Below are 25,166 nucleotides of genomic sequence, written 5' to 3'. Positions count from 1 at the left end.
TTGTAACAATGAAATTGGGGGTCACCACAACATGAGGAACTGTATTAAAGGGTCGCGGCATTAGGAAGGTTGAGAACCAATGCTTTAAAATGAATAGAGAAGAGAATACTGAAGGAAAACCATTCCCAAAATAAGAGCTTGTAAAGTACAATGTGGTTCTGAATTTTTAAAATAAATTTCACTACAATCCTCAAAATGTTATGTCTTACAATGCATCCCAGAGTGGTATGCACCCCCTCGTAGTTGGTAAGATTTCAAGATTTGAAACTTCAGGGTCCAAATTTCAATTATTAACCTCATGACCATGGGCAATCACCCTAACCACATTGCCTCAGGCCCCTGTCTGGGTAATAGGAATCCTGATAGTAACAGTGCCTACTCATAAGGTTATTGTCATGAGTTAACCCACCCTAAAGGCAAAGCACATAGAAAGGACCCATTAAATGTAAATGAGGTTAACATCAAATAAAGAAAAGAAACCACACTATAAATCATTTTTCAGGGTGATGGCTTCGTAAGTTATATAAATGTCTGATCACTATGTTGTACACCTGAAACTAATAACTTAAAAATGAAGAGCATTTTAATTTAAAAATGTACTTTGTTGTCAGAAGATCGCTGCCTCTACTTCCCGCAAAGAGGCACTGAGAAGCTTCTTCTGAGATGACTTTTAAATAAAAGATCTTGTGATAAAGACACAAGCCAGCACACACCAATTCAAATTCCGTTCATAGAAAATAATTTCCTGATGCTGACTAAAACCATTATCTTCTGAAATATTACCTTTTCTTTTCTTGTACTGTTTTATTTTTCAATTACAGCTGTATTCGACATTATATTAGTTTCAGGTGTACAGCACAGTGACTCTTTTCTAAACCTTCCAAGTCTATAGTTAAAAACATAAGCAAATTAGAAGCCACTCTCTTTATGCAGCTTTCTCACTAACAAGATGCCACATCACGAACTTCTAATACTGTTTCTTGTCTGCAGATTAATAATAACCTAGTTCCAACCATATCATTTCCTTTTCTCTGCCTCATTTCCTTCAAAGTAAAACATAATTTTTTCTTGGACCTGGAATAAAAATTCTAGATTAACTAAGCAAATCATTACCAGAAAGGCAATTTTATAATAATACTATTTCAGGGTACTTCAGAAACATAAAACATCTGTATGGTGTTTGTTAATACATAAAAATAACCTAATATATATAGTGTATACCACCTAAGTGGAAAAATCAAGTCTATACACATAGAAGTGCAAAGAGAAATCACTATAGATTCCTTCGATATTGTGTTCTGAAGTCCAATTGGAACATTTAAAAAACTGTGACACTTCTTGAAGTCTTGGCTGGAGGTCACAAATACCTTGGCACAGATGGTTTGTTTGGCCAACACGCTATTTTAAAAAACTCAAATATCTTTAGGTGGGTCATGCCCCCCGCCCCCCTCCTTTTTTTTAATCTGACCGGCCCTTAGAGGCATTTTACTTTGCAAACCCTGATTAAGGCCCATCCTTAGAGAAAAGAGCTCAAAAGATAATCATTGGTTAAATGGGTACCTCCCTCACTGATGGCCTGATAAAATCCAGAGACTTGAAAATTAAGAATACTAGTAGGTACATTCAGAAATTCTTCTAGTTTGCCTGTTGGATTAATTTTAAACATACACTTTCAATGTATGTATCCAGCAGTGGCTCATTTGATTGGGAATGCTGAGTTATTAAAACTCATTTACAGCTGGTTCCTGAATGAAACCAGAAAATAGAAAAATTTTAAAAACATGTTCTGATGATATACAAATTTGGACTAAAATCCAACTTTTATAGTATTGTTTAAAAATTAATAACATTTGGTCAATGGTTGGTTTTTCTTCATGTAAAAGGAGATGAATTTGCTCAATGCGGTATTTAAAGAGGAACTGGTGTTTCTACTAATGTATTTTAATGACTATTTATATACATATACACATAGAGACACATCATATATATATACACATATTTAGACTGAGCCAACTACCACTCTCATTTTTCACTTCCATCATACTTTCTGGGAGATTCTATTCCACTTACAAATTAAGTCTGAGTCTTAAGACCCAAATAACAGAACACTGGAAAAAGTTTCCTAACGCGTTAGTTCCTGCATCACTCCAATGGTGTTAGGTTTTAGGCACTGATGAGGCACAAGCTAGTTGGCTTTAGAGTCCAAACATTATGAGTTAAGTGTTCTTTTAAATTAACGTGAAGGAACTCTTCCATTCAGACGGTAAGTACGCCCTTGTCTCCAGCTTCTTCTTCCGAACACAAATATAAGGCACCTCGCAGTGAATTGGCTTCTGGGGGCTGTGCCCCCGAACTCTCCTGGATTAGTCTTTCTGGAGGTTCTGGGAAATTCTCCCTCCACCTGGGACTCGAGTGCTGTTGGGAGCTGTCCCAGAGGGAAGGACACGGAGAAGGGAAGCCCAGAGCGGAGCGCGAGAGGGGGTCCTCCTGAAGGCCTACTTCTTGGGCACACCTGTTGGAAAGCACTTCCTTTTCTTTGGAATTCCGCCACTTCATCCTTCTGTTCTGAAACCAAATTTTCACCTATTGATAAAATAATTGGATAAAATGTTCACTTATTTGACATTCATTCACTTCAGCATTTGACACTATTCATTTCTCCTATTGGGCCTTCTACAGACAACCTTATCGTGACAGCCAGCCTAGCAAAATCCTTGTGGCTTTTGACTTGGGCTCCTCCAAAAATAACTGAGAAAGTACTTTAGTACAATATCCCCACATATACTTAAAAACCAAGACAACTGTGGTAAATTGGTTACACCATATGAGTCCAATATCTTTCAAGACTGATTTAACTCTCTCCAATATTTTAAATCATTTAGTTTGTGCTAAATTATTTATTCAAAGGAAATGTTACCTACTGGTAATAGCATCTGAGTGTTTATTTTGTACCAGGGTCAGGCCATGCACTCTACATGGGTTACGGAATTTGATCCTCAGAATTTCTTCAAGAAGTCCTCATTAGCATGCAAGAACACTGAGGCTCAGAGCGATAAACAGTTCCAGGTCACAGGGTGCTTAGACTAGAATACACGACTGTCCCGTTCTAGTGCCCAGACTCATAAGCATTTGGATCTCAACAGGAACTTTTGGAGACTAAATTAAGAATATATTTTACAATGGTTTGATAAACTTCAGGCATTACAGTTTCCAAGTTTGATTACTCCCAGAATTTATCAAACTGGAATAATTAGGCTCAATAGATAACAATTGATTGTAATTAACCTAAAAGTACTTATGATTGTGGTTTCTAATTTGAGCCATACCTTCCGACCACCCTATGGGAGTCTCTTTTTTCTATGAGCCTCCCTCTTTACCTATAGGGTAGCCAACTGTGCCTGAGCAAAAAAGATCAAGATTGGGGAATAAGTGAAGATGGTAAAGGGTAATAAGAGGTATAAACTTCCAGCTATAAAGTAAAAAAGCCATTTTGAGTGTACACACAGGGAATATAATCAATAATATTGCAATAACTTTGCATGGTGACAACTGGTTACTAGACTTATTGTGGTGATCACATAGTAAAATATGCAAGTGTCAAATCACTATGTTGTATACCTGAAACTAACAGTGTATGCCACCTATAATTTAAAAAACAAACAAACATGGACTCAAAGAGATATTTGTATACCTATATTCTTAGCAGCATTATTCACAAAAGCCAAAACTGGAAGAAATCCAGGTATCCATTGATGAATGGATTAACAAAATGTAATATATACATACAATAAAATATTACTGAACGTATAAAAAATAAGAAAGTTCTGATATGTACTACCATAGGAATAGGAATGAACCTGGAAGACATTATGCTACATGAAATAAGCCGGTCATAAAAGGACAAATATAGTATGATTCCACTCATATAACTTACCTAGAGTAGTCAAATTCATAGAGACAGAAAGTAAAATGGTGGTTGTCAGGGGCTTGGGGGTGGGAGGAATGGGGAGACATTGTTTAATGGGTACAAAGTTTCAGTTTTGCAAGATAAAAAAAGTTCTTGAGGTGAATGTAAGTGATAGTTGCACAACAGTGTGAATGTTCTCAATGCCACTGAATTGTACATTTAAAAAAGTTAAAGTGGTAAACTTTATGATATGTATATTTTAACCACAAAAAACAACAACACACACTTGGAGGGATTTTTGCAACAGCTATAACAGAAAAACGTTACTAACCATAATATTCCAAAATTTTGATGAACAGCCAGAATAATTGCTACATATCAACAAAAAGAAAATATGATAGAAAAAAAAATGGTTTGGCCATGAAAAGGCCAATTCAAAGAGTTAAAATAGCCAATAAAATGATTAAAAGACCCTCAAGTTCTGGTAATTAGGAAAATTTTTAAAAAATCATTGCCAGTGAAGTTGGCAATGTTTAAAAAATTATAAGTAGCGGAAGATTTGCAAAAAGAAACTGTTATTAAGAGTGCAAATATAATTCAGTATTTTGATACAATAATATATTTGGAAAGGAATTCTTTAATCTATCACAATTTAAAATGTACATACACTTTAACATATAAATTCCAATCTTAATTCCCTATCTTACAGAAATATTTTAAAAGTGCATGAAGATATGCAATAGTGAAACTTAGAAGTAACTTAAAGTTGAGACTGGCTAATGGAGGGGAGGGGAACATCTGTAGTACTTTCAACAATAAAGATAAATAAAATAAAACAAAAGTTGAGAATGACTCAATGAATTATGGTATAGCTATGCAACTGTTTGTATGAGATACTAAAAAATAATGAAGTCTGTACGTATGACATTGGAAGGATGCATCCGTGACATTAAATGGGGAGAAAAAGCAAAGTGCCAAACAACAGGCATTGTCAGCAGCACTTTTTATAAATGGCCAGAAACTGGGAGCAATCCAAGTGCCCGCCATTAGAACGAACGAACTGGTACATCATGTGATGATGCACAGCAATGAAAACTAATGAACTTCTGCTACACGCCACCACACGAATGAATCTCACAAACATAATGTTACATAAAAGCAGCCATGGACCAAAGAATATGTGCTGAATGATTCTATTTACAGGCTAATTTGATCTGTGCAGTTAGCTGTTAGGCTGGTGGAAGGAACAGGTAGTGACTGGGAGGGGATAGGCCAGAGGTTACTGGCCCAGGTAATGTTCTACTGTGAAATCTGTGTGCTGGTTACACAGGTGGCTTATATTGTCCTTCAGAAAAAGTCAAATTATCTGCATAGTATCATCCCATTTTTATTTAAAAATATACATACACCATTCTAGGTGTCAGCTTCTTCCTTTGTAAACTAGCAATAATAAAAGCAACTATCTCATAGAGTCATTGGCAGGATAACGACATCAAATATAAGGGCACGTGGTAGTCATTACACAATGTTAGTGCATATACAACACACATACAAATTTATTTTTTTTAAACACATGACATGTCATGCCCTAGCCGGTTTGGCTCAGTGGATAGACCGTCAACTTGCGGACCAAAGGGTCCCAGGTTCGGTTCCAGTCAGGTCAAGGTTGCAAGCTTGATCCCCAGTGGGGGGCATGCAGGAGGCAGCTGATCAGTGATTCTCTCTCATCATTGATGTTTCTATCTCTCTCTCCCTCTTCCTTCCTCTCTAAAATCAATAAAAATATATATTAAAACAAAACAAAACAAAACACATGACATGTCAATAAACTCAAACAAGAGCCATTTACAAATGACAGTAGTAACCAAGCAGTTGGATTGTTAGGGGAGTAGATGAGTTTTCATTTCTAACTTTTCCAATTTCTCTTTTGTTTGAATTTACCATAGAAATGCCATGTATTAAATGTGTAATTAGGTGTATATGCAAGTAACAAAATGTTAAATTACTTCTGAGATGTTCACCAAATTCAGTAAAATAAAAAGCATTCATCCCTGAGGTACTTGAATTTTAAAAACAGTGTAATCAATTGTGTAAAACTATGTGCTTATGGATGGGAACTGGAAGATAACAATAGTTTGTCTTCTTGAATGGAGAGACTATGCTCATCCCTCATAAAAAATTCTTTGCTATGCTTGCTGCATTCTTTTTTCCAAGTCAATTTTTAAAAAGAGCATATGTATTGTCAGAGATTTTCACCCCTTCTCAGAGCACCCTCAGATCAAACCTAGCTACTTTTTAAAATAGATATTTTTATTGATTTCAGAGAGATAAAAACATCAATGATGAGAGAGAATCACTGACTGACTGCTCCTGCATGCCCCCTACTGGGGATTGAGCCCGAATCCCTGGCATGTGCCCTTGACTGGAATCGAACCTGGGACCCTTCAGTCTGCAGCTCTATCCACTGAGCCAAACCAGCTAGGGCAAACCTAGCCACTTTTGATACCTACTTCAAGTTCCTATTTAACCAGAGGTCCCTGACCTCCCAAACCTGCACATTTTCTCCCCTCTGATTCTGGAGCTTCTTATCTATAGCAATGGGATGCAGGCCAGGCCTACTCACCCCTCTGTATTCCTCACTCAAGCCCCACAATTCCTCTGAGGGTCAGACAGTTCCATCACTAACTCCCCACGTGTATGCAGACCAGCCATCTGGCTATCCTTTCCAGAGATGGGAATTACTGTGAGGCTCTAGAGATACAACCCTGAGGACCACTGATCGCCCTCCTTTATTTGGCAGTATATCTAACCTACCAGATGATGTCTCCCACACTATGGTCTTACATTGTTAACGAGCTTCTGCTTTGTTTTCCCAGTTGGTTGTATGAATTCCTAGTTGGGGGTGGGGGGAGGGGAGGGTGGGAGTGGTGTATCTAAATCAGTACTTACGGATATTCCCTCTTACTGCTTACCTAGCACAATGTCTTGCATACAGTAGACCATCAAGACATAGCTACTGATTTATCTGTCACGTACCCAAAATTCCTGTGACATAGAAAGAATTTCTACATTGCCCCCTGTTCTTTAAGTTAGAGCCTGAGATACAGAGCAGTTAGTTAAGGTTAATGAACTCATCAGTACCACACAATGAGCAAAACACAGTCTGGCTGATGTAGGCCAATGACCCTCTACCACACCGCATACTGCTTCCTGGGACGAGAAAAAGTTGGGGTGGGGAGGGGGAAACAAACAGATCACTTCCCTAAGGAAAGTAAGCAGGGTTAAGGAGAATTTCATCCAAAGATAACTGGTTGAAATAAAAGGCAAAGTTAGCAACCAGGTCATCGGTATCAAAGGAAGAACAGAGCAGAGCCTCTGCTAGCTCTTCAATGCCTTTATGCGGATTTAAAAAATTCATGTGGATGTAGCCCTGCACCAGGAAAGCCAGCTAGGAGAGCAGAGAACCAGCCGCTGCCGTCCCCCTTAGCCAAGTGCCCTGTGCAGTGAACACCCTTCACAGCTGCACACAGTGGCCCTAGGACAGGGGTGGGCAAACTTTTTGACTCGAGGGCCACAATGGGTTCTTAAACTGGACTGGAGGGCCGGAACAAAAGCATGGATGGAGTGTTTGTGTGAACTAATATAAATTCAAAGTAAACATCATTACATAAAAGGGTACGGTCTTTTTTTTTTTTTTTTTAGTTTTATTCATTTCAAACGGGCGGATCTGGCCCGGCCCACGGGCCCGTAGTTTGCCCATGGCTGCCCTAGGAGAATGCAAACTCCAGAGTCAGGTTGCCTGGGGTGGGGCTTTGGCTCTCTGTTTACTTCTCCACATTTCCTCACCTATCAAATGTGGATGATTATAGTGCTTAATTTCATATGGTGATAAGGTAAATGCTAGTCTCTTGTTTATAATTAGCAGGCCAATCTTTAAATGGAGTATCCTGTGCCTCCCAAAAGGCCACAAAGACTCATCCAAAATTATATAAAACATCAATGTGCAAGAAAGGTTTGCAAGTGTTGCAGATTTGAAATTGCTTAACTATACTTGTCATAAACCCAAAATACAAAATAATGAAATCTATTAAGAGTTACTTATGAGTCACTCATTCATACCTTGGTTTTGGATTAAAAATTAAGAAAAAGACAGGGAACTTGGTTCCTGTTTTTGTAGGGAATTAAGTAGCCTGCTTTTCTCAAATAAAAGCAGAGCAAACAGTTTAATGAAGTAAATGCCACGTCCTTAGCATTTACATTACATTTACAAGAATTAATGAGGCAAAAACCTAGACCTCTGGCAAAAGAACCCATTTCCAAATAGGAATTGTGACCTATATTTCCCCCACTAAAAAACTTATGAAAATCATTTCAATAATGCTTCAGGGTCCAGCCTGGTACAACAAGTATTTGCCAAATGGATGGCTCCCCTCGTCTTCACTCAGAAATCTGGAGCAGTGGCCATCTTCCTGCCCCTCAGTACCTGTGATTCCTTTAGTCCCAAGTTGATGGCAAGTTTCTTCCGGTCTATTTTGCTGATATATTTCTGCTTCTGAAACATCTTCTCCAGCGCCTTTCTCTGGTCCTCAGAAAAGACGGCTCTTCTTAAAATGCCCCTCCGAGCTTTGGAGTTAGAGTCCTGTGCCAGGAGAGGCAGCACACTCTCCTCATCTGGAGATGGAAAAAGATGCAAAGCCCAGTTAGCGTTATCGGAGAAGCCTGCGTCTTCCCCGTCACTGTGCTCCTTGTCAGTACGGTGGCCAGGTTCCCTCGTCTCTGAGCTCTGCACGCTTAGAGCAGGGCTCCTTTCCCAAGTGTTGGTCGTGGACTCTGTTGAGACTCTGATCAAGGCTCTTTGCCCCCCTCTGGGGAAAAAGTACCTATGCTTTCCCTCCCGACTTTGTGTGCCACGTCAGAAAGTCCCCGGCCCCAGGTAACAAAGCTCCCATGCAGAACAAGAAGCAGGTGGTTTAAACACTTCATGTTTCTCTACTTCCCCATTCACTCATTCATTTATTCTCTCCAGAAACTTTTCAACACCGACCATATGCCAGGCACTCTGTTCAATGCTATACCCTGAGAAAGAAGACAGATATGTCTTATCCCACTCATTACCTGTGAAATCTAGTGACAGGCATTGATTGAACTAGCAGCACAAGTATAAAATATGCGGGAGGAGGGTACCTTAAGAGCACAAAACAAGGGGTCTGATCTTACTCCGGGATGTCAGAGAAAGATTGTAAAAGTCAGAGAACGGTTCATCTGAGAAGGGAGGTTTGGAAAACCCCCAATCACAGCCACCACCACAAGCTGCAATTCAGTTGATCACCAACTCCTTCAGGTCTGAGACTTTTACTACCTTTTCTGCCTTCCTGTGGCTAGCATAACACTAGTTCCCACCCTATGAGAGTCTCATTCATCATTCATTCATTCTTTCATCTTCCCAGCTGTGGTAGGCAGAATCATGGTCTCCCCCAAAATGCCCATGTTCTAACCCCCGTAACTTGTGAATATGTTACATGACATGGCAAGGGGGAATGAATGTTACAGATAGAATTACAGTGGCTAATCAGATGACCTTGAGATTGGGAGAGTATCCTGGAATATCCAGGTGGGCACAAGATGATTATAAGAAGAGGAAGGCAAAAAAGAAAAAATCATGGAGACAGATTTAAAGGTGCTACGCTTCTTGCTTTGAAGATGGAGGAGGATGCGGCCACAGCCAAGAAATGCAGGCAGCCACTGGGAACTGGGAAAGGCAAGGGAACCAGTTCTTTCTCCCCTAGAGCCTCCAGAAGGAATGCCATCCTGCCAGCCCCGTGATTTTAGTCCAGTGAGACCATTTCAGGCTCCAAACTTCCAAACCTGTAAGGTAATATGTTTGTATTGCTTTAAGATGCTAGGTTTGTGAAAATGTGTTGCAGTAGCAAGAAGACACTAATACACTGGGTATCAGACTCCCTGGGCTAATTGCTAAGGAAACCAGACAACTACCACATGGTCCCGGCCCTCAAGGAGCTCCTCACCCTCTTAAGGGAGGACTGACACACGACCATCACTCCAGAAACACCAGGGAAGCAGGACCCTAGTTTACAGCTGTAGCCGGTACACATTTTGGTGCTTCATAATTATTTTTTTCTAAATAAACAAGCGAATGAGTAGACATTGCTTACAGACGTAAGTACTACAATAGAATGAACTGTAAGAACTACGGCATCACAAAGGAGGAAATGGTGAGTTCAGAGAAAATAGTTAGGTTGAGCCAAGTCTAAAAGAACAAACCAGTTCAAAAGAGAAAGCACCAAGGCCAATCCAGGCAGAGTGGCTGGCACATCTAAAAGCACTATGCCCGCCAAAACCGGTTTGGCTCAGTGGATAGAGCGTCCGCTTGCGGACTGAAGGGTCCTGGGTTCGATTCCGGTCAAAGGCATGTACCTGGGTTTCGGGCACATCCCCAGTGGGAGATGTGCAGGAGGCAGCTGATCGATGTTTCTCTCTCATCAATGTTTCTGGCTCTCTATCTCTCTCACTTCCTCTCTGTGAAAAAATCAATAAAATATATTTTAAAAAAATAAAATAAAATAAATAAAAGCACTATGCCCAAGGGAATCAAGTCTGTCCAAGGACGAGTAAGCCGGCTGTAAGGCTGGGGAAGGGCCTGAAGCAGGGAGTGCAAGCTGACAACCATATCCAGCCTGACCATGGGCATTGCTTGGTGTTACAGTGTTAAGGATTCTGATTTAATTGTCCACATGTAATAACCGGGAGGTTTCATGTAAATTCCAGGTTTCCAGCATCCCTTCAAAGGGCACCACACTGGGCTCTCTCCCACAAAGCTAATGCCTACCAGAGTGAGCAGCAGGTGCTCCTTTAGGTGGAGCACATGGCCCCCCGTTTGCCATCGCCTCCCCTAGCTTGCATTTTACCTGCCAGGCTCTGGAAGGCATTTGGACATCTGGCATAGGGATTATGGAGTGGAATTGGGCCAGATCATAGATGACTACAAGAGTTTGGGACATCATCCAATAGGCAGTGAAGATCTAATACTTACTCTGTTTGAAGCCACTGACATGCATTATTTAATTTACTAGAGACCCAGTGCATGAAATTCGTGCACGGGTAGGGTCCCTAGGCCTGGCCGGTGATCAGAGCCAATCGGGGCCTTATGGCTGCTAGCTGAGACCTTCCTTAGTTCCATGCCACCCACTGGTGGTCAGCGCACATCACAGCGAGCAGTCGAACTCCCAAGGGGACAATTTGCATATTAGCCTTGTATTATATAGGATACTTCCCAACCAATCAATGCTATGAATGCTACTATCGTTCTCCCCATCTTATAGATAAATAAAATGAAGCTTAGGTAGCTTAAGTAACTTTATCCGAGGTCACATGGGCTAGGGCTTCAAACCCAGAAGACCAATTCCAAAACAAAGGCCCCTAACCCTACACAATACTCACACATTCTGACATGTATTTTAGAAAGAGAATTCCAATAAATAAATAAATCTGGTTAATTCTACATCTGTAATAAGATAGCTCCCTTTCCTATTTGTCTAAAAGGCTGCAAACATCGCCCAGCAAGTCCCTGAGCCTTGGGTTACCTCTCATTCTGGTTCATCCTCATGTTGCCAGAAGAACCACTGGCCTCTCCCTCTTTCCTTCCAGCTCTGTAACATTCACATCTCCTTAGGAATGCCACAGCCCTGGGATGTAACACACCCAATTCCTTACAAAGTCTGCTTTTTTGATACCCACCCCATCCGTGCATCCTCTCACAGGGTCTTAGTCAACTCTCCATTTATAGAACCACCTATTTTGGCCTGTCTCATGCCAAGGTCACATCTTGAAGTCAGGTTTTAGCAACTGTATTCACTATTTCTTTATCAGAGATTTAATGAGTTTTACGGAATATTGGTCAATAACAAAAAATATTCTAAACAGCTCAATATGTCCATCTTTTTCTAAGTGCTTTTCTTCCCTGAACTTGCCTCGGTACAGAGACCTTGGGGTTGGCCCTTGTGCATGATTTCAGAGCACAGAGGTATCTGGTGGGAGATGTCTCTCTAGGAAGCCTCAGGACAAAGGACTTGGGAGGACAGAACTCCAAACTGGGTTTGGATCTCAGCACTTAGCAGCGTGACTTGGAGCAAGTTAGTCTCTTTCAGCTCCTCTTACAGGGTTGCTCTACGGATTTGATGAAACAGCACAAGAAAATTTCAGGGCCAATCCCACAGCAAAAATCCCACACATCTATTGTCCCCCTTGTTGGATAGCTCCTGACTTTTATAAGAATCACATGCCACAGACGTCCTCTGTACAGACGAAGTGCTCAGAGCAGTTAAAGTCCAATGCTGCCCAGAGGACACAGAGCTCAGCTGGTAACAAGGTTTTCAGAATCCCAATGCTCGGATCCTTCCGCTGCCCACCCCGCTTCTCTCCTCAGGCGTGATGGGTCAAAACTTGGAGGAACAAGTGTAAGCATAGCCAGCGCTCCTGTCTGTGGCCATAGGCCCTGCACCCTGTCCTGATGATCGGACTGCGAGCCTGACTACAGGGCATGTCCTGTGCAGCCTGCTCACTGTGTGGCCTGCTCACCTCATATTTTGATTTGGCGTTCTTAGCTTGTAAATATATCCACTCTATCATTATGAGAGCCATATATATTAAAACTTAGAGACAGAAACCAAATATTCGAAGGGAACGTACATTATGCTATATCCACTCGGAGAAATGTTAAAGAATCATTAAAGATGAGGACTTTGAAGATCAGGCAGCAGCAAAGATATAGACTATGCTTACAACTAAGCAAAAGGCAGAGGAAAAATACTGAAAAGGCAAAAATAAGCACTAAGACAGGCTACGGTTGGAGAGTTGTGGACAAATAATTCATCTCCACTCTACATTTGAAGTCTGGTTCTATTTTCTGAAGAAAACAGCAAACGATCGAGCAATCTTCGGGGAAATAATCTGGCAGAGTGGTTGAGTTGCTGCTGAGTGGCAACTGAAGATGAATCCAGTCCATCCTTCGGGTGTTCACAGTTGATAAGAAGAGGTCCAAGGAGAACGCAGGCAGCCGCAGCACCGCGAGATAAACACCCACAGACCACAGCAGCGACAGCATTCAGACCGCCAGATAAGAAGCCACTGAGTCTCGGAGGCCAATGGAGTAAGTCCTGTGAGAAGAGCAGCCAGAACAGCACCTCCCCTTGCTGGCCATCTAGTCAAAGCAGGCAGCACAGACACGTGAGTGGGGCGAGGACAAGTGTGAAACATGGTGGATCTAGGAAGCCCGCACAGCCCGGTGTCTCCAGATTGCAGGGTATGACTGGAGAGACATAGAGGATAAACTGGGAAGGTAGCTTAGAGCCAGGTTATAATTTATACAGGGAGAGCCTTTCAAGGAGGACCTGACCAATTTAGCATTTTAAAAAGGCCAATATTTTCTGAGTTTATAAAACTTTTTATATCTATGTAGAAATGCAAAACAAATGTATGGACCTATATGGCTAGTTTTTTTAAAAAAAAATCTATATATTTTTTTCTAAGTAGAGGTTTTTATAAGTAGAAGTCATTATTCTACTCATTTAGCCCCTTCTTCACCAAGATCTATCTGTTTAAATAAAATAATGGAGTAACACATTTAAATGTCCCTAAAACAGAAACCCGTAGGTTTTTCTTAATGAATTACTTTTAAGCCAAGAGAAAGGAAATCCCCATCAAGGGAATCTACAAATAAGTTACACGTACTAACATTTTGGGGGTCATGGACCCAAACCAGACCTCATTCTCTGAAAAAAGAGACCTGGAGTGGTTTGAGGGCCAAAGGGCTAACTCTTGGGTCCAGCCCTTAGCTTTCAGTGTCCATAACAAACACGAATACAGCCAATGAACAAGCAAAAACTATGGTAAAGATAAAGAATATCACAGTCTTCCTTTCATTGCTAGTTGCCTGGTTAATGCACATGTCATGCCTGTGTTCACACAGCGATGTGCCTCAGGTCCCACAAGAAGCTGCACCCCCACCAATGCTCCTTCCCCTGTTGGACCCATGAGGATTTTATAAGCTCTCTCTAAGCACTGACCACACTGATGCACCTACAGTGTTTTCAAACTTTCTACAACTACGAATATGTGCTCACATTTATACGTGCAAAACAAACATGGGCTTCAAGAACTTGGTGACTCAGAAATCTCTCAGAAGCTACTGAAAACTTATAAGCAACAAATACCTCCGACTATTCCTGAGTTCATGACAAATGTCTGACTGGTATGGAAACTTCCAGGTGACAAAAAATAAATATACAAATGAATAATCTATACTAAAAATAGCCTACGTGGCGTCACGCCCTCACGCATCATGCCCTAACGTCGTCACAAGATGGCCGTCACAAGATGGCTGTGCACACAGCGAAGGTGGGGCCCAGCGGCCACTCCACACGGTGAGGCCTGGGAGTCCCGTGTCTCCACGCTGCACGGAGGAGGCCGGTCCCAGTGTCTCCGCCACCTCACACAGAGGAGGCAGGTACTGGTGAAGGAGGCAGGTCATGGCAGGGAGGGCAGTTGGAGGCGATCAGGCCAGCAGGGGAGGGCAGTTGTGGGTGATCAGGCCAGCAGGAGAGGGCAGTTGGGGGTGATCAGGCCGGCAGGGGAGCAGTTAAATATCAATCAGGCCAGCAGGGGAGCGGTAGGGGGCAATCAGACTGGCAGGCAGAAGCAGTTAAGGGCAATCGGGCAGAAAGGCAGGCAAGCAGTTAGAAGCCAGCAGTCCCGGATTGTGAGAGGGATGTCCGACTGCCAGTTTAGGCCTGATCCTGCAGGAGTTCCAGATTGGAGAGGGTGCAGGCCGGGCTGAGAGACACTCCCCTCCCATGCATGAATTTTGTGCACCAGGACTCTAGTATAAAAATAAACAAATGCAGAGTTTAAGGCATGGAGTAGAAAAGAGGCATTAAAAACCAGGGCCACCAATTCAAGGTGCTACATACAGACTCTGGGATATCATTATGATGATTATATTCTAATGCAGCTTCCATATATATCTGGGGCTCAACATGTGCTAATATATGTGCTAACTACACACAGCATGTCATGTAATCTTTACAACAATCACCAGGGTTATATATTATCACCCGTTTTCCACAGGAAAAAACTCGGGCAATTGAGGTCACACATCAAAGCAGAGTGAGGCCAATCAGTGCTCTTTAAAATTATACCAAAGACTGTGGACATTATGGGTGGAAGGAAGTCAGAAGGTGAGGAAGAGTCAAATTAAAATGGCAGAATTACCTGTTGGAAAAGTTTTCAAAGACATGATTCCCTGCCCTAAGGGGTTTGGCTCAGTGGATAGAGCATCAGCCTTCGGTCTGAAGGGTCCCAGGTTTGATTCTGATCAAGAGCATGTACCTTAGTTGCAGGCACATCCCCAGTAGGGAGTGTGCAGGAGGCAGCTGATCAACGTTTCTCTCTCATCGATGTTTCTAACTCTCTATCCTTCTCCCTTCCTCTCTGCAAAAAATTAATAAAATATATTTTTTTTAAAAAAGACATGATTCCCTAGATTCTGAGATGACCTCCACACACCATCATCCCCCAGAACCCCCATGTGTAATGTGCCTAGTGAAGGGCACTGCAAATGGAGGTGCACTGTGGTGAGTGATATTGTTTGGGGGTGGAGTGGGGGGGGTGGGGTGGAGAGCAATAGAGACACAGCATTAGATAAACTAGTGGAAACCTTTGCCTCTCCCTTTGCTTTAACCTCCAGAAAACGTGTCTGAACTCTGAAGTCAGGCATTGCTATTTATAACAGCCAACAAGCTTAGGGAACAAGAGGGCACCCGGTAGGTCGCTTTCTAGACATCAGCCCAAGGGCACAGAAGTGTAGCTCTGCCCTGGCTGTTACCCCTGCAACCCAACATAGCCCCTCCCAGGAACAGTGTACCGGGACTTCCTGTGCTGTTTAGATTCACTTGACTCACTGGCATCTCTGGATTATTGATCCCATATGGGGCAACTTCCTTTGTCCTATATCCTTTCACCTTATTGCTTCCGGAAGCCCTGTGAAGGGTTTTGGACCGTTCACGTCTTTGCTCCATTCTAAGTACCTGGGCCCTGCCATGGCACTGGCCTTGTTTCCTGTTCTCCTCTACCCCCAGTCTGGGCTACCTTGGGATCACAGCAACCCAAAAAGTGCTATATGATGGCCACTCCTTGTAAGCTATACTGTTTCAGGTTTTCTTTCTGAGTTTATACAGGCTTTTTGTATTAAAGACTCAGTGATGACCCAATATCCTTGTGACTTTAAGGAAAGTTATAGCACACATCTATGAAGCAACAATGAATCTACACCACTTGAGGCTTTTATGAAAAAAAAATATAAAAACCCTGGCCTGTTTGCCTCAGTGATTAAGAACATCAGCCTGCGTATCAAGGGGTCATGGGTTTGATTCTCATGTCAATGTCTCTGTCTCTCTCTCTCTCTCTCTCTCTCTCTCTCTCTCTCTCCCCCTCCCTCTTTCCTCCCTTCTACTCTCTCTAAAAATCAATGGAAAAAATATCCTCCAGTGAGGATTAAATGTGTGTGTGTGTGTGTGTGTGTGTGTGTGTGTGTGTGGGTGTGGGTGTGTGGTGATGATGATGATGATGATTATTTCAGGATAGCTCATCAGAGATTACCAACCGTTTCAGAAGCACATCCCTTCATCTTTCTATACAGATTCAATAGTAGCTCCTCAGAGCTCAGAGACAGATCATTTGTTTAATGCAGGCCTCTCCACCAGGGCAGCTAGGATGCCAATGGCCCATTAACTATTTCTTCAAACGTTAAGTTATTTTGAACCATGAGTCTGCATGTCTCCTTCCTAGAGTTGCTTTCCTCCAACATAGAGTGGTACTTCTCTGTGGACTCATCTTTGCAACAACACTTGAACAGTTGTAGTTCCGTTCACCTGTCTGCCAGAGTTTCCTCATTTTCTCTACTTTGAAGAGCTTCCTGGCCCTTCTTATTTTCAACTGTGGAGTACGCATATGCATTTTATGTAATTCTCGTGGATTTGAGGCCTGGAGAGAAAAGATACAGCATTTTCCTAGCCTGCCCTATTTAAGCTGGAAGTTATCTTCCCATCTCTATACACCTAGAATTTGGGAACGCTATATAATAATATTTCATTATCACACAGTTTGACTTTCTAAAAAATTTTCCCTTATATTCAGCCCAAATTCAATTTCCATTAAATTCTACTCACTTGGCCCCAAATCTTTCCTTTATATCTGTAATAAATACAATATATCTAACTTAAAGATAACTTCATGTTCTATTATTTCTCTTCTTAGGCAAAACATACTCAATTGCTTTAAAAAATTCCTGACCAGGCATATTGCTCCTTCACCATTTTAGTTGCTGACTACCTCCTGACCTGGTTTTTATATGCAAATCTGTTCCACGTGCCTTTTAACGTGGACCTGCAGAACTGAATAGATGTAGGCAATCTGACCATTACAGAGTCCAACAGGACTATTATCTCCCTTTGTTCTGGATAGTCTACTTCCAAAAGCACAATCCAAAATCCCCACATCATTCTGTAGACACACACTGAGCTATAAGTACAACCCTTCCCTACTCTGTTCTATCCGCCCAATTAGCTCGCTCCCCTGTTCTGTATTTGTGCATTAGTTGGGGGAAATCTGAAATCAGGACTTTTATTCACTGCCCTGTTAGATTTTATGTTCAGGCAAGGGCTATAGACAAGGTCAGGAACAAGCATGCTATACTAATAACTAGTTCCCTTCCCGCATCCCCCACCCCACCCCACCCCCCACTACTTATGAACATTTAGGGAGAAGAGAACTCCATTTCAGGAACATTACTCATATGCTTTCACTGCCTCTGTAGAAACGCTGAATAGAGCCATCAACTTGGAAAATCTATTGTCTTTGAGTCTCTGTCTCCTTTAAACATTCTTCCTGGTTGACCGAGTGTCGTTTATCTATGGAGTACCCCTCCTGTCACTACCAAGAAGTCAAAACCTACATTCAAATTATTGCACAAACTCAATTATGTTCTCAACAAAATAATTAGGCTTCCTTCCCTATTTGAACACAATGCTGCATCCCTCTGAAGATATCAGAGTGCTAAAGAGAAATCTTTACAAAAGAAATTTTTATGAGCCTTGAATGGACTTCCACAGATCTTGTCAGTTTCCGCAGCCACACCAGCTTTGAGAACAGCCAAGTCAGGTGGCAAGAATACTAACCAGAGCCTGGCCAGGTGGCTCAGTTGGTTAAAGCGTGGTCTCATACACCAAAAGCTTGTGGTTCGATTCCCAGTCTGGGTACGTACCTAGGTTGTGGGATTGGATCCCCGGTCAGAGTGAATAAGGGAGGCAGCTGATGAATATTTCTCTCTCACATCCATGTTTCTCTCTCTCTCTCTCTCTCTCTCTCTCTCTCTCTCTCTCTCTCCCTGCCTCTCTCTAAAATCAATAAAAACATATCCTCAGGTGAGGATTTAAACAGAAAAAAAGAATACTAACCAGAGCATTAACCCCTTTGACAGCAGCACTCACAGACCAACCTACATGCACAATAACAGCAATGTCCCTTCCCTGCTGCCTTCCACAAAGTCTTATATTCAAACTTGGAGAGCGTATTATGTTCTTTTAAGTTTTAACAAAGAAGAGAAGGGAGTAAAATGATCTCAAAGGGAGACAATGAAGGTCATCTCCCAATAAAAAAGGCAGAGCAGCTTGTCCCAGAATATTTCCCTGCACATATTTTTACACTGCTGCTCCACATCTAAACTTTGTCTTTTAATGCAAAAAATTCTAAAAAGGTCAAGTTCAAGTTGGGTACTCAAAGACAAAAAGAAATAATTATCTGATGAATTCAATTAGCTATCCTACATAATTAAGACTCCCTGAACATTTTTCAGGTAGTTTTTCTGAAGGTCATTCTCTGCATAATTTCCAAAACTTTCCATTTCCTTTTAGCTGAGAAATGTGTTATTTTTTAAAAGAAACTTATGGATGTAATATCAAAGATTTTCCTTACACTGCTTTGAGGGAGAGGAGAACTTTTACTGCTGCCTTTTAATTTTCCCCCACTGTAAGGGTTGTGCTTAAATAGCCTATTAAACTATTTATTATATGTGGGAAGGGCGCTGGATGAATGATTGTTTCCACATTGCTATGAGTTGATCATAAATCTAAAAGTTAACAAGAAAAAGTAAATCAACTATAAACAACCGAGTCATGTTAAAAGAATCAAAATGATATTTCACTTGCTAGTTATGGGTGTGTTGATCTGATCCTACACTTTGGGAAATAGTGAAGTTAATACTGTGAAACAATAATGAGGGCTGTTGATTTCATCGCTTACTAAACATTTTAGTATAAACCTTAAGTTTGGCTGTCCAACCTGAAACATAATATGAGATTATTTGGACAGTTCATTTTCCTCCTTTTGTACAATGGAAAAAGTTTAAATGCTTGGGCATAAAAAGCGCTCTTACTATTAAAAAGAGAAAAAAATCAGGGGGATCTAGTAAATGCTTTAAATAAAAATGATTACTGTGCAGACATAAGCCTTATTAACTGCTCCTTGGCCTCATGGTTATTTATGTAAAAGTCTTTATTGACAACATAAATCCACCATTTCATTATTATTTGCTGCCAATACAATGAACATTATAAGCAAGAAAATAAGGAATTCATTTCAGATTTATAACTAATGAGACACCAAAGGTTATTTAAAAACACTTGTGGCATCTCTAAACTGCTTTAAAATGCAACTTTAGAAATAAAAACAAACCCAGTGCAGCATTTTCTATCCTCAATCTCAGCTGCTTTATTAAAAAAAAAAAAAGATAAACAAGAGACTTATAAGCCCCCAGAGATCGACACAATTTACAACAGTTACACCGAAAGCATAAAGTGGGGAGAACTGAGAAGCAGATAGAAGAAAATCAAACTTGCTTGAAGTAAATGTTCAAGCCATTGAGAAGATGAAGTTATCTAGGAACTGTCTTTAGAACGGTTTCTATGTGCTCTTTTTATTAAACAGGCCTGGGCACTAGAGTACTTTCATGATTTAAAGACTCTTATTAGCGCTAACTGGTTTGGCTCAGTGGATGGAGCATCGGCCTGCGGACTGAAAGATCCCAGGTTCGATTCCGGTCAAGGGCATGTACCTTGGTTTCGGGCACATCCCCAGTAGGAGGTGTGTAGGAGGCAGCTGATCGATGTTTCTAACTCTCTATCCCTCTCCCTTACTCTCTGTAAAAAATCAATAAAATATATTTTTTAAAAATAAATAAAAAATAAAGACTCATTAATAAAACACTCCTAGAGAATGAATACAAACATCCACTGACACATACACGAATGTCCACCTGTTGCACGGAATTTTTTGTCCATTTCCACTTACTTAAGCTCCTTTGCTAGAGGTTTTCTAAAGCAGAAGACCTCTGTGTTCCATCAAGGTGAAGTAACTGAAACTAGGCATGGGACCTTTCCTAATCTCCACCCCTGGAATACAACACCAAAGATTTAATTCCACGGAGATGCCACTGTGCTAGGGTATCAGGTATTTGGGTTTTTAGTCTCTGCTCCAATGGTCTTTTCCTGATACTCAAATATATGGTGATAAATGTCTCCTTAATTCGCACAACAGTTTTCAATTGCCCTCATGAAGACCACCTTGAAGGAGCGAGTAAAAGGTTTAGTCATGGTTTCTATTTTTCTATTTGAATCAATACACTCTAGTTAAATGGACAATTAATAGGTCACTTCCAAAATAGTAGTGCATCAGTCCTGGTTAATAAACAATCCCCACAGTTGATAATGGGCCCTATGTATTCAGCAAGTCCTGCATGCACTCAGCTCATCCACTAAATCCCCTTTCAGGTGGACAGGGTTATATGGGAAGATGAGCTAGAATGAGTCTATAAAAGTCAGTTTCATTCACTGCTTTATTTTTTCAGTCAAGTGCCTTAAATGGTGTCCAGAAATTCACTTGGAATGTGAGACAGGAGAAAAGACTGGCACACAGAGCCTGGCTTTATGACCATACAAAAGGGCAACTGACCCTTGCCCAAGCCTTTTCCGTGTGAAATGGTTCCTAAAGTTCATCCGCACAGTGAAAAATCGTGGTGAGGTCGCGTGTGGATGAGTCAAGTGAAAGTGACGATTGGTCACGGGTCTGTCGCCCATTGTGGCTGGGTCCCAGCCCTGTAAAGTGCTCTGTGGGAAAGTGTCGGCCCCCTAAAGAGCTGCTCAGAAGCTTGCAGCTCATTAAACGGCCAGCATTTGCTGCCTCACTTGTCAGGAATCATTCTGTTGAGCCACGGCTCTGCTGAAACATTCATAAAACACACGCAGAGAGCCGGCAGGGATCTGAATTCAACCAGGATGGAGGTTGAATTCAACCTCCTGACTTTGGCCCGACTCAACTCTTATTTCACGTTTCACCCGACGGAGTGGTGAACCTGCATAAATGTTTACCTTGGGCAGCTGCAATAAACGCACTCCTCCCCTGGACTTCTTTATCATAAACTCGAATTCTCTGCCTCCAGATTCCTATCTAGTTTAGAAATCTAAGACCAAGGTGAACTCGACTGACTTTCAGGGAGCCATTTTTCCTTTGCGTGTGTGTGCACACTCTTTAAGTTTTTGGAAGCTGTCATTCTCGCTCCACCCCTGAAATTGATTGAAATTTTGTAATGTTTGAGGACAAGTTCTCTTGCAAATATGTCCTATGAGGCTGGTTGGCTTTCTTCAAGATCACGAAGAGGAGGAATTTCTTTCTTTTTACAATCTTAACGATTTTAAATTATTTTCTATGGACACCTAGTGGCTTTCTGTGTCACATTTTAAGCTGAATGGAAATTTTGCACAGCACAATTTCTTAGCCTTCCTTTTTTTCTTCTTTAAATGGGTATTGCTACACATTTCAGAATGAGCCAAAGTGGTTCCTCTGAGATCTTTTATATCCAATGGAAAACAAGTCCCTTTCCTTGGTGTCGGCCCTGGGTTTCAATGCCATTAGAAACTGCTCACAATTGCTCAGTGTGCTGAGGTTTGATAAATCTCTGGGAGCCTCCTGAATAGGATCGCTGTGATTTTTAGTGAGGAATTAGCTCCTTGCCATTGCATTACCAATTGGTTTTCCAGAGCACATTAAATCCTGCTGCTTCGGTTTACAGAATAACTGAGGCATTGCTGATGAGGCATAAAAACTTACTTGGAAAAACAGTGGGGGATGCGGGGCGCCGACAGGACCCACCGCAGCAGGCTGAGTAGAATGGTGGGGCAGTCAGGAAAAAAGGCTTGGAAGCCCCTGCAGAGAAAGCATTGATATCACTCATTAGCCATTTCTTTCAGACAATATTCAAAATCCCAGTTTCCCAAAAGTCACTGAGTAAAAGCCCTTCATTTCCTGAGCCTTTACTTAGTTATTCCTTTTACTGAATTTAAAGTAGCCCTTATCTGTCAAAGTCCTTGCCAAGTAATTTAATCAAGATTTGGAAGATGTGGTGAAAAGACTGGAATGATCAAAACCAAATGTAACAGTTTATTTCCATGTAGTCCTAATTGTAAGTAGTATATATTAGGCAGCAAATATTCCCTTACTTAAATGATCCTAGAGCAACACTATCCAAGAGAACTATCTGTGGTGATGGAAATGTCCTATAGCATCACTGTCCAATATGCACTTGCCACAGAGGGCTACTGAGCACTGGAAATGTAGCTAGTATGCCTGGGAATTCTTCACTAAATCATGTTAGGTTTAAGTAGGATCATCTGGCTAGCGGCTATCATATTGAATAGCACAGCTCTAGATATAATACTTGCCAAGAAACAATCTGAATGCTGAGTTTAATTTCTAAAAGAGATTATACTACTTTAACCTACTTTCAGAAGGTTCTATGAAATATGTAGTTGGATTCCAAACTTTATAATAGTTAATTTATAAATAATAAATTACAGAATCTGAGCAATTTTACAACAAAAGTGGGGTTTTTTTCTGATCACTTTTTTGTGTTTAAAAGTGTTTGAGAAGAATAATAACATTTTATCACAAGAGAAATCTAGTTAACTTGAAAGCATTCATGTTTATAGTATAGGGAGTTGCCATATAATTCTTTTCTGCTCATTTTATTAAACTGTGCTGTTTCTAATATATTCAATACATGTACATGGGCTAGTTGTCATTATCCTTGTAAATAACGAAATTTTAAATTCTGTTTCTCAGTAGATGAAAAATACCTATAGAGGATGTCCTAGAACATTAATAACTCTTTTTTGCTGAGCACTTACTATATGCCAGCTTTTGGTTAAGTACCTTAAATATAAATGTAAATATGGATGGGATTTCCTGAAGGTGGGAAATTTCCTTTTACTAGGGCACACCCAGCAGAATACCTGGCACACTCTAAAGAGTCAATACATTTTCATTAACTGAATAAATGATCTGCAAATCTAAGAAACTGGAAACTTCCTATCGTCTTACATAAAGAATGAGGATCAGATGCACCCCTATGTTCCTAGCAGCACAATTTACAATAGCTAAGATTTGGAAATAGCCTAAGTGGCCATCAGCAGATGAGTGGATTAAAAAACTGTGGTACATCTACACAGTGGAATACTATGCTGTTGTAAAATAGAAAGAACTCTCTTACTATTTGCAACAGCATGGATGGATCTGGAGAGCATTATGTTAAGCGAAATAAGCCAGTTGGAGAAAGATAAATATCACATGATCTCACACGTTTGTGGAATATGATGAACAACATAGACTGATGAGCAAAAATGGATCCAGAGACAGAGAAGCACTGAATGGACTGCCAAACCTCAAAGAGAAGGCAGGGGAGGGTGGGAGAGGGGATGTAACAGATCAACCAAAGGACTTGTATGCATGCATATTAGCATAACCAATGGACATGGACACTGGGATGTTGGGGCCTTAAAAAAAGAGGATCAGGAATTGACCCCATCCCTGTTCCCCTGACACTACCTGAAATACAGTATCTTCTATAACAGATGACCTTGAAATCTAACACATGACTTCAAAATAAATGTTTTTATTACTCTCCCTTCATACCCAATGGCACCTAAACCGCATCCAGCACAGCCAGTGGTGAACCTGAGGAGGGGCGGTAAAGGATTAAAGAAGACAGACAAAAGAATACAGTTGGGGCCAGCTGGAACACTGGAAATGTTCTCAGATGGAGAGACAGTGCCCCAGCCTGTAAGCCAAGTCTTTATTTTATAGTCAGATCCCAGGAGGCAAAGCAAGGGTGTGGTCAAGATGTTTCCAATATTCTCCCGAGTTTCGAATCTACTTAATTACATGCACCTGAGAACTCTATCAACCTTTGTTTTGGCAGCATTTGCTGCACCTCCCACAGCCCACATCACTCAGCCACCTGGAACCACAGGTTTGGACCATAAGGTCAAGCTTACAACCAGAGCCTTTGGCTATAATTGTGCTGGGAGGGCTTCGTCCCCCGAGCTGGGACCTGCACATGACTTTGCCACGAGAGGACCGTGCCCTCTTATTACTCCAAGGCTTGAACCTGTCCAAACACTGCAGCTGCTCTCCACAGGCACCTCTTTTCTCAATTATAGTAAAAATTATTTTGATACAAATGCATACCTTCTTTTAAGAACACAGTAATTTCAGACTTGTATTTTAATCAGTTAATGAGTATGTGTTTATTTTCACCAATGCCTTTGAAGGATATCTATATATATATAAAAGGCTAATATGCTAAGTGTCCGACCATCCAACCGGTCACTATGATGTGCACTGACCACCAGGGGGCAGACGCTCAATGCAGGAGCTGCCGTGACACACACTGGCCATTTATAGAGAAACAGCCCCGTGGACCTGGCACCAACAAAGCAACAGCCCACCAAATCACAGCCAACACTGCCAAGACCCCATGGTGCAAAAATGCAGCCCACAGCCCAGCCCAGTCCAGAAACTGTTGCTGTGGGTGCCAGGTAATGACATCATATAGCAACGCCCAGCTTCCTCTCCCTCGAAACTAGCCTCCTTGGAGTTTCTTCAGCCCAGGAATACGACTTGCTTTATAGCCAGGTGCAAACATTTCACAGTTTAACCAAATGTCTGTGAAGCATTTTCTCGTGCCTCATCTCATTTGATCCTCGCAGAAGTCCTGGAGTAGGTAGATAGGAGACTCTGTAGAATCCTATTTTCTTTTCATTAGCTGGAAAATGGAGATTTTTGAAAGCTTAGAAAC

General features: G+C 41.3%; 1 protein-coding gene across 1 annotated transcript in view; it reads right to left on the bottom strand.

Moving 5' to 3' along the window:
* The window catches only part of DBX2 (developing brain homeobox 2), a 40,400-nt gene continuing 15,234 nt past the window's right edge, over positions 1–25,166 (bottom strand). Inside the window, exons 2-4 of the mRNA XM_036302055.1 lie at positions 22,142–22,237; positions 8,391–8,578; positions 1–2,583 (exon numbers count right to left, since the gene is read on the bottom strand). Coding sequence (XP_036157948.1) covers positions 2,257–2,583; positions 8,391–8,578; positions 22,142–22,237 — 611 coding nt within the window. The 3' untranslated portion in view covers positions 1–2,256. The remainder of the gene's footprint in view (positions 2,584–8,390; positions 8,579–22,141; positions 22,238–25,166) is intronic.

This window comes from Myotis myotis, unplaced genomic scaffold, assembly GCF_014108235.1.
Source record: "Myotis myotis isolate mMyoMyo1 unplaced genomic scaffold, mMyoMyo1.p scaffold_m19_p_3, whole genome shotgun sequence".
Taxonomy (NCBI): domain Eukaryota; kingdom Metazoa; phylum Chordata; class Mammalia; order Chiroptera; family Vespertilionidae; genus Myotis; species Myotis myotis.
The sequence above is the reverse complement of the archived record's forward strand: the minus strand, read 5'-3'. Positions and strand labels throughout refer to the sequence as shown.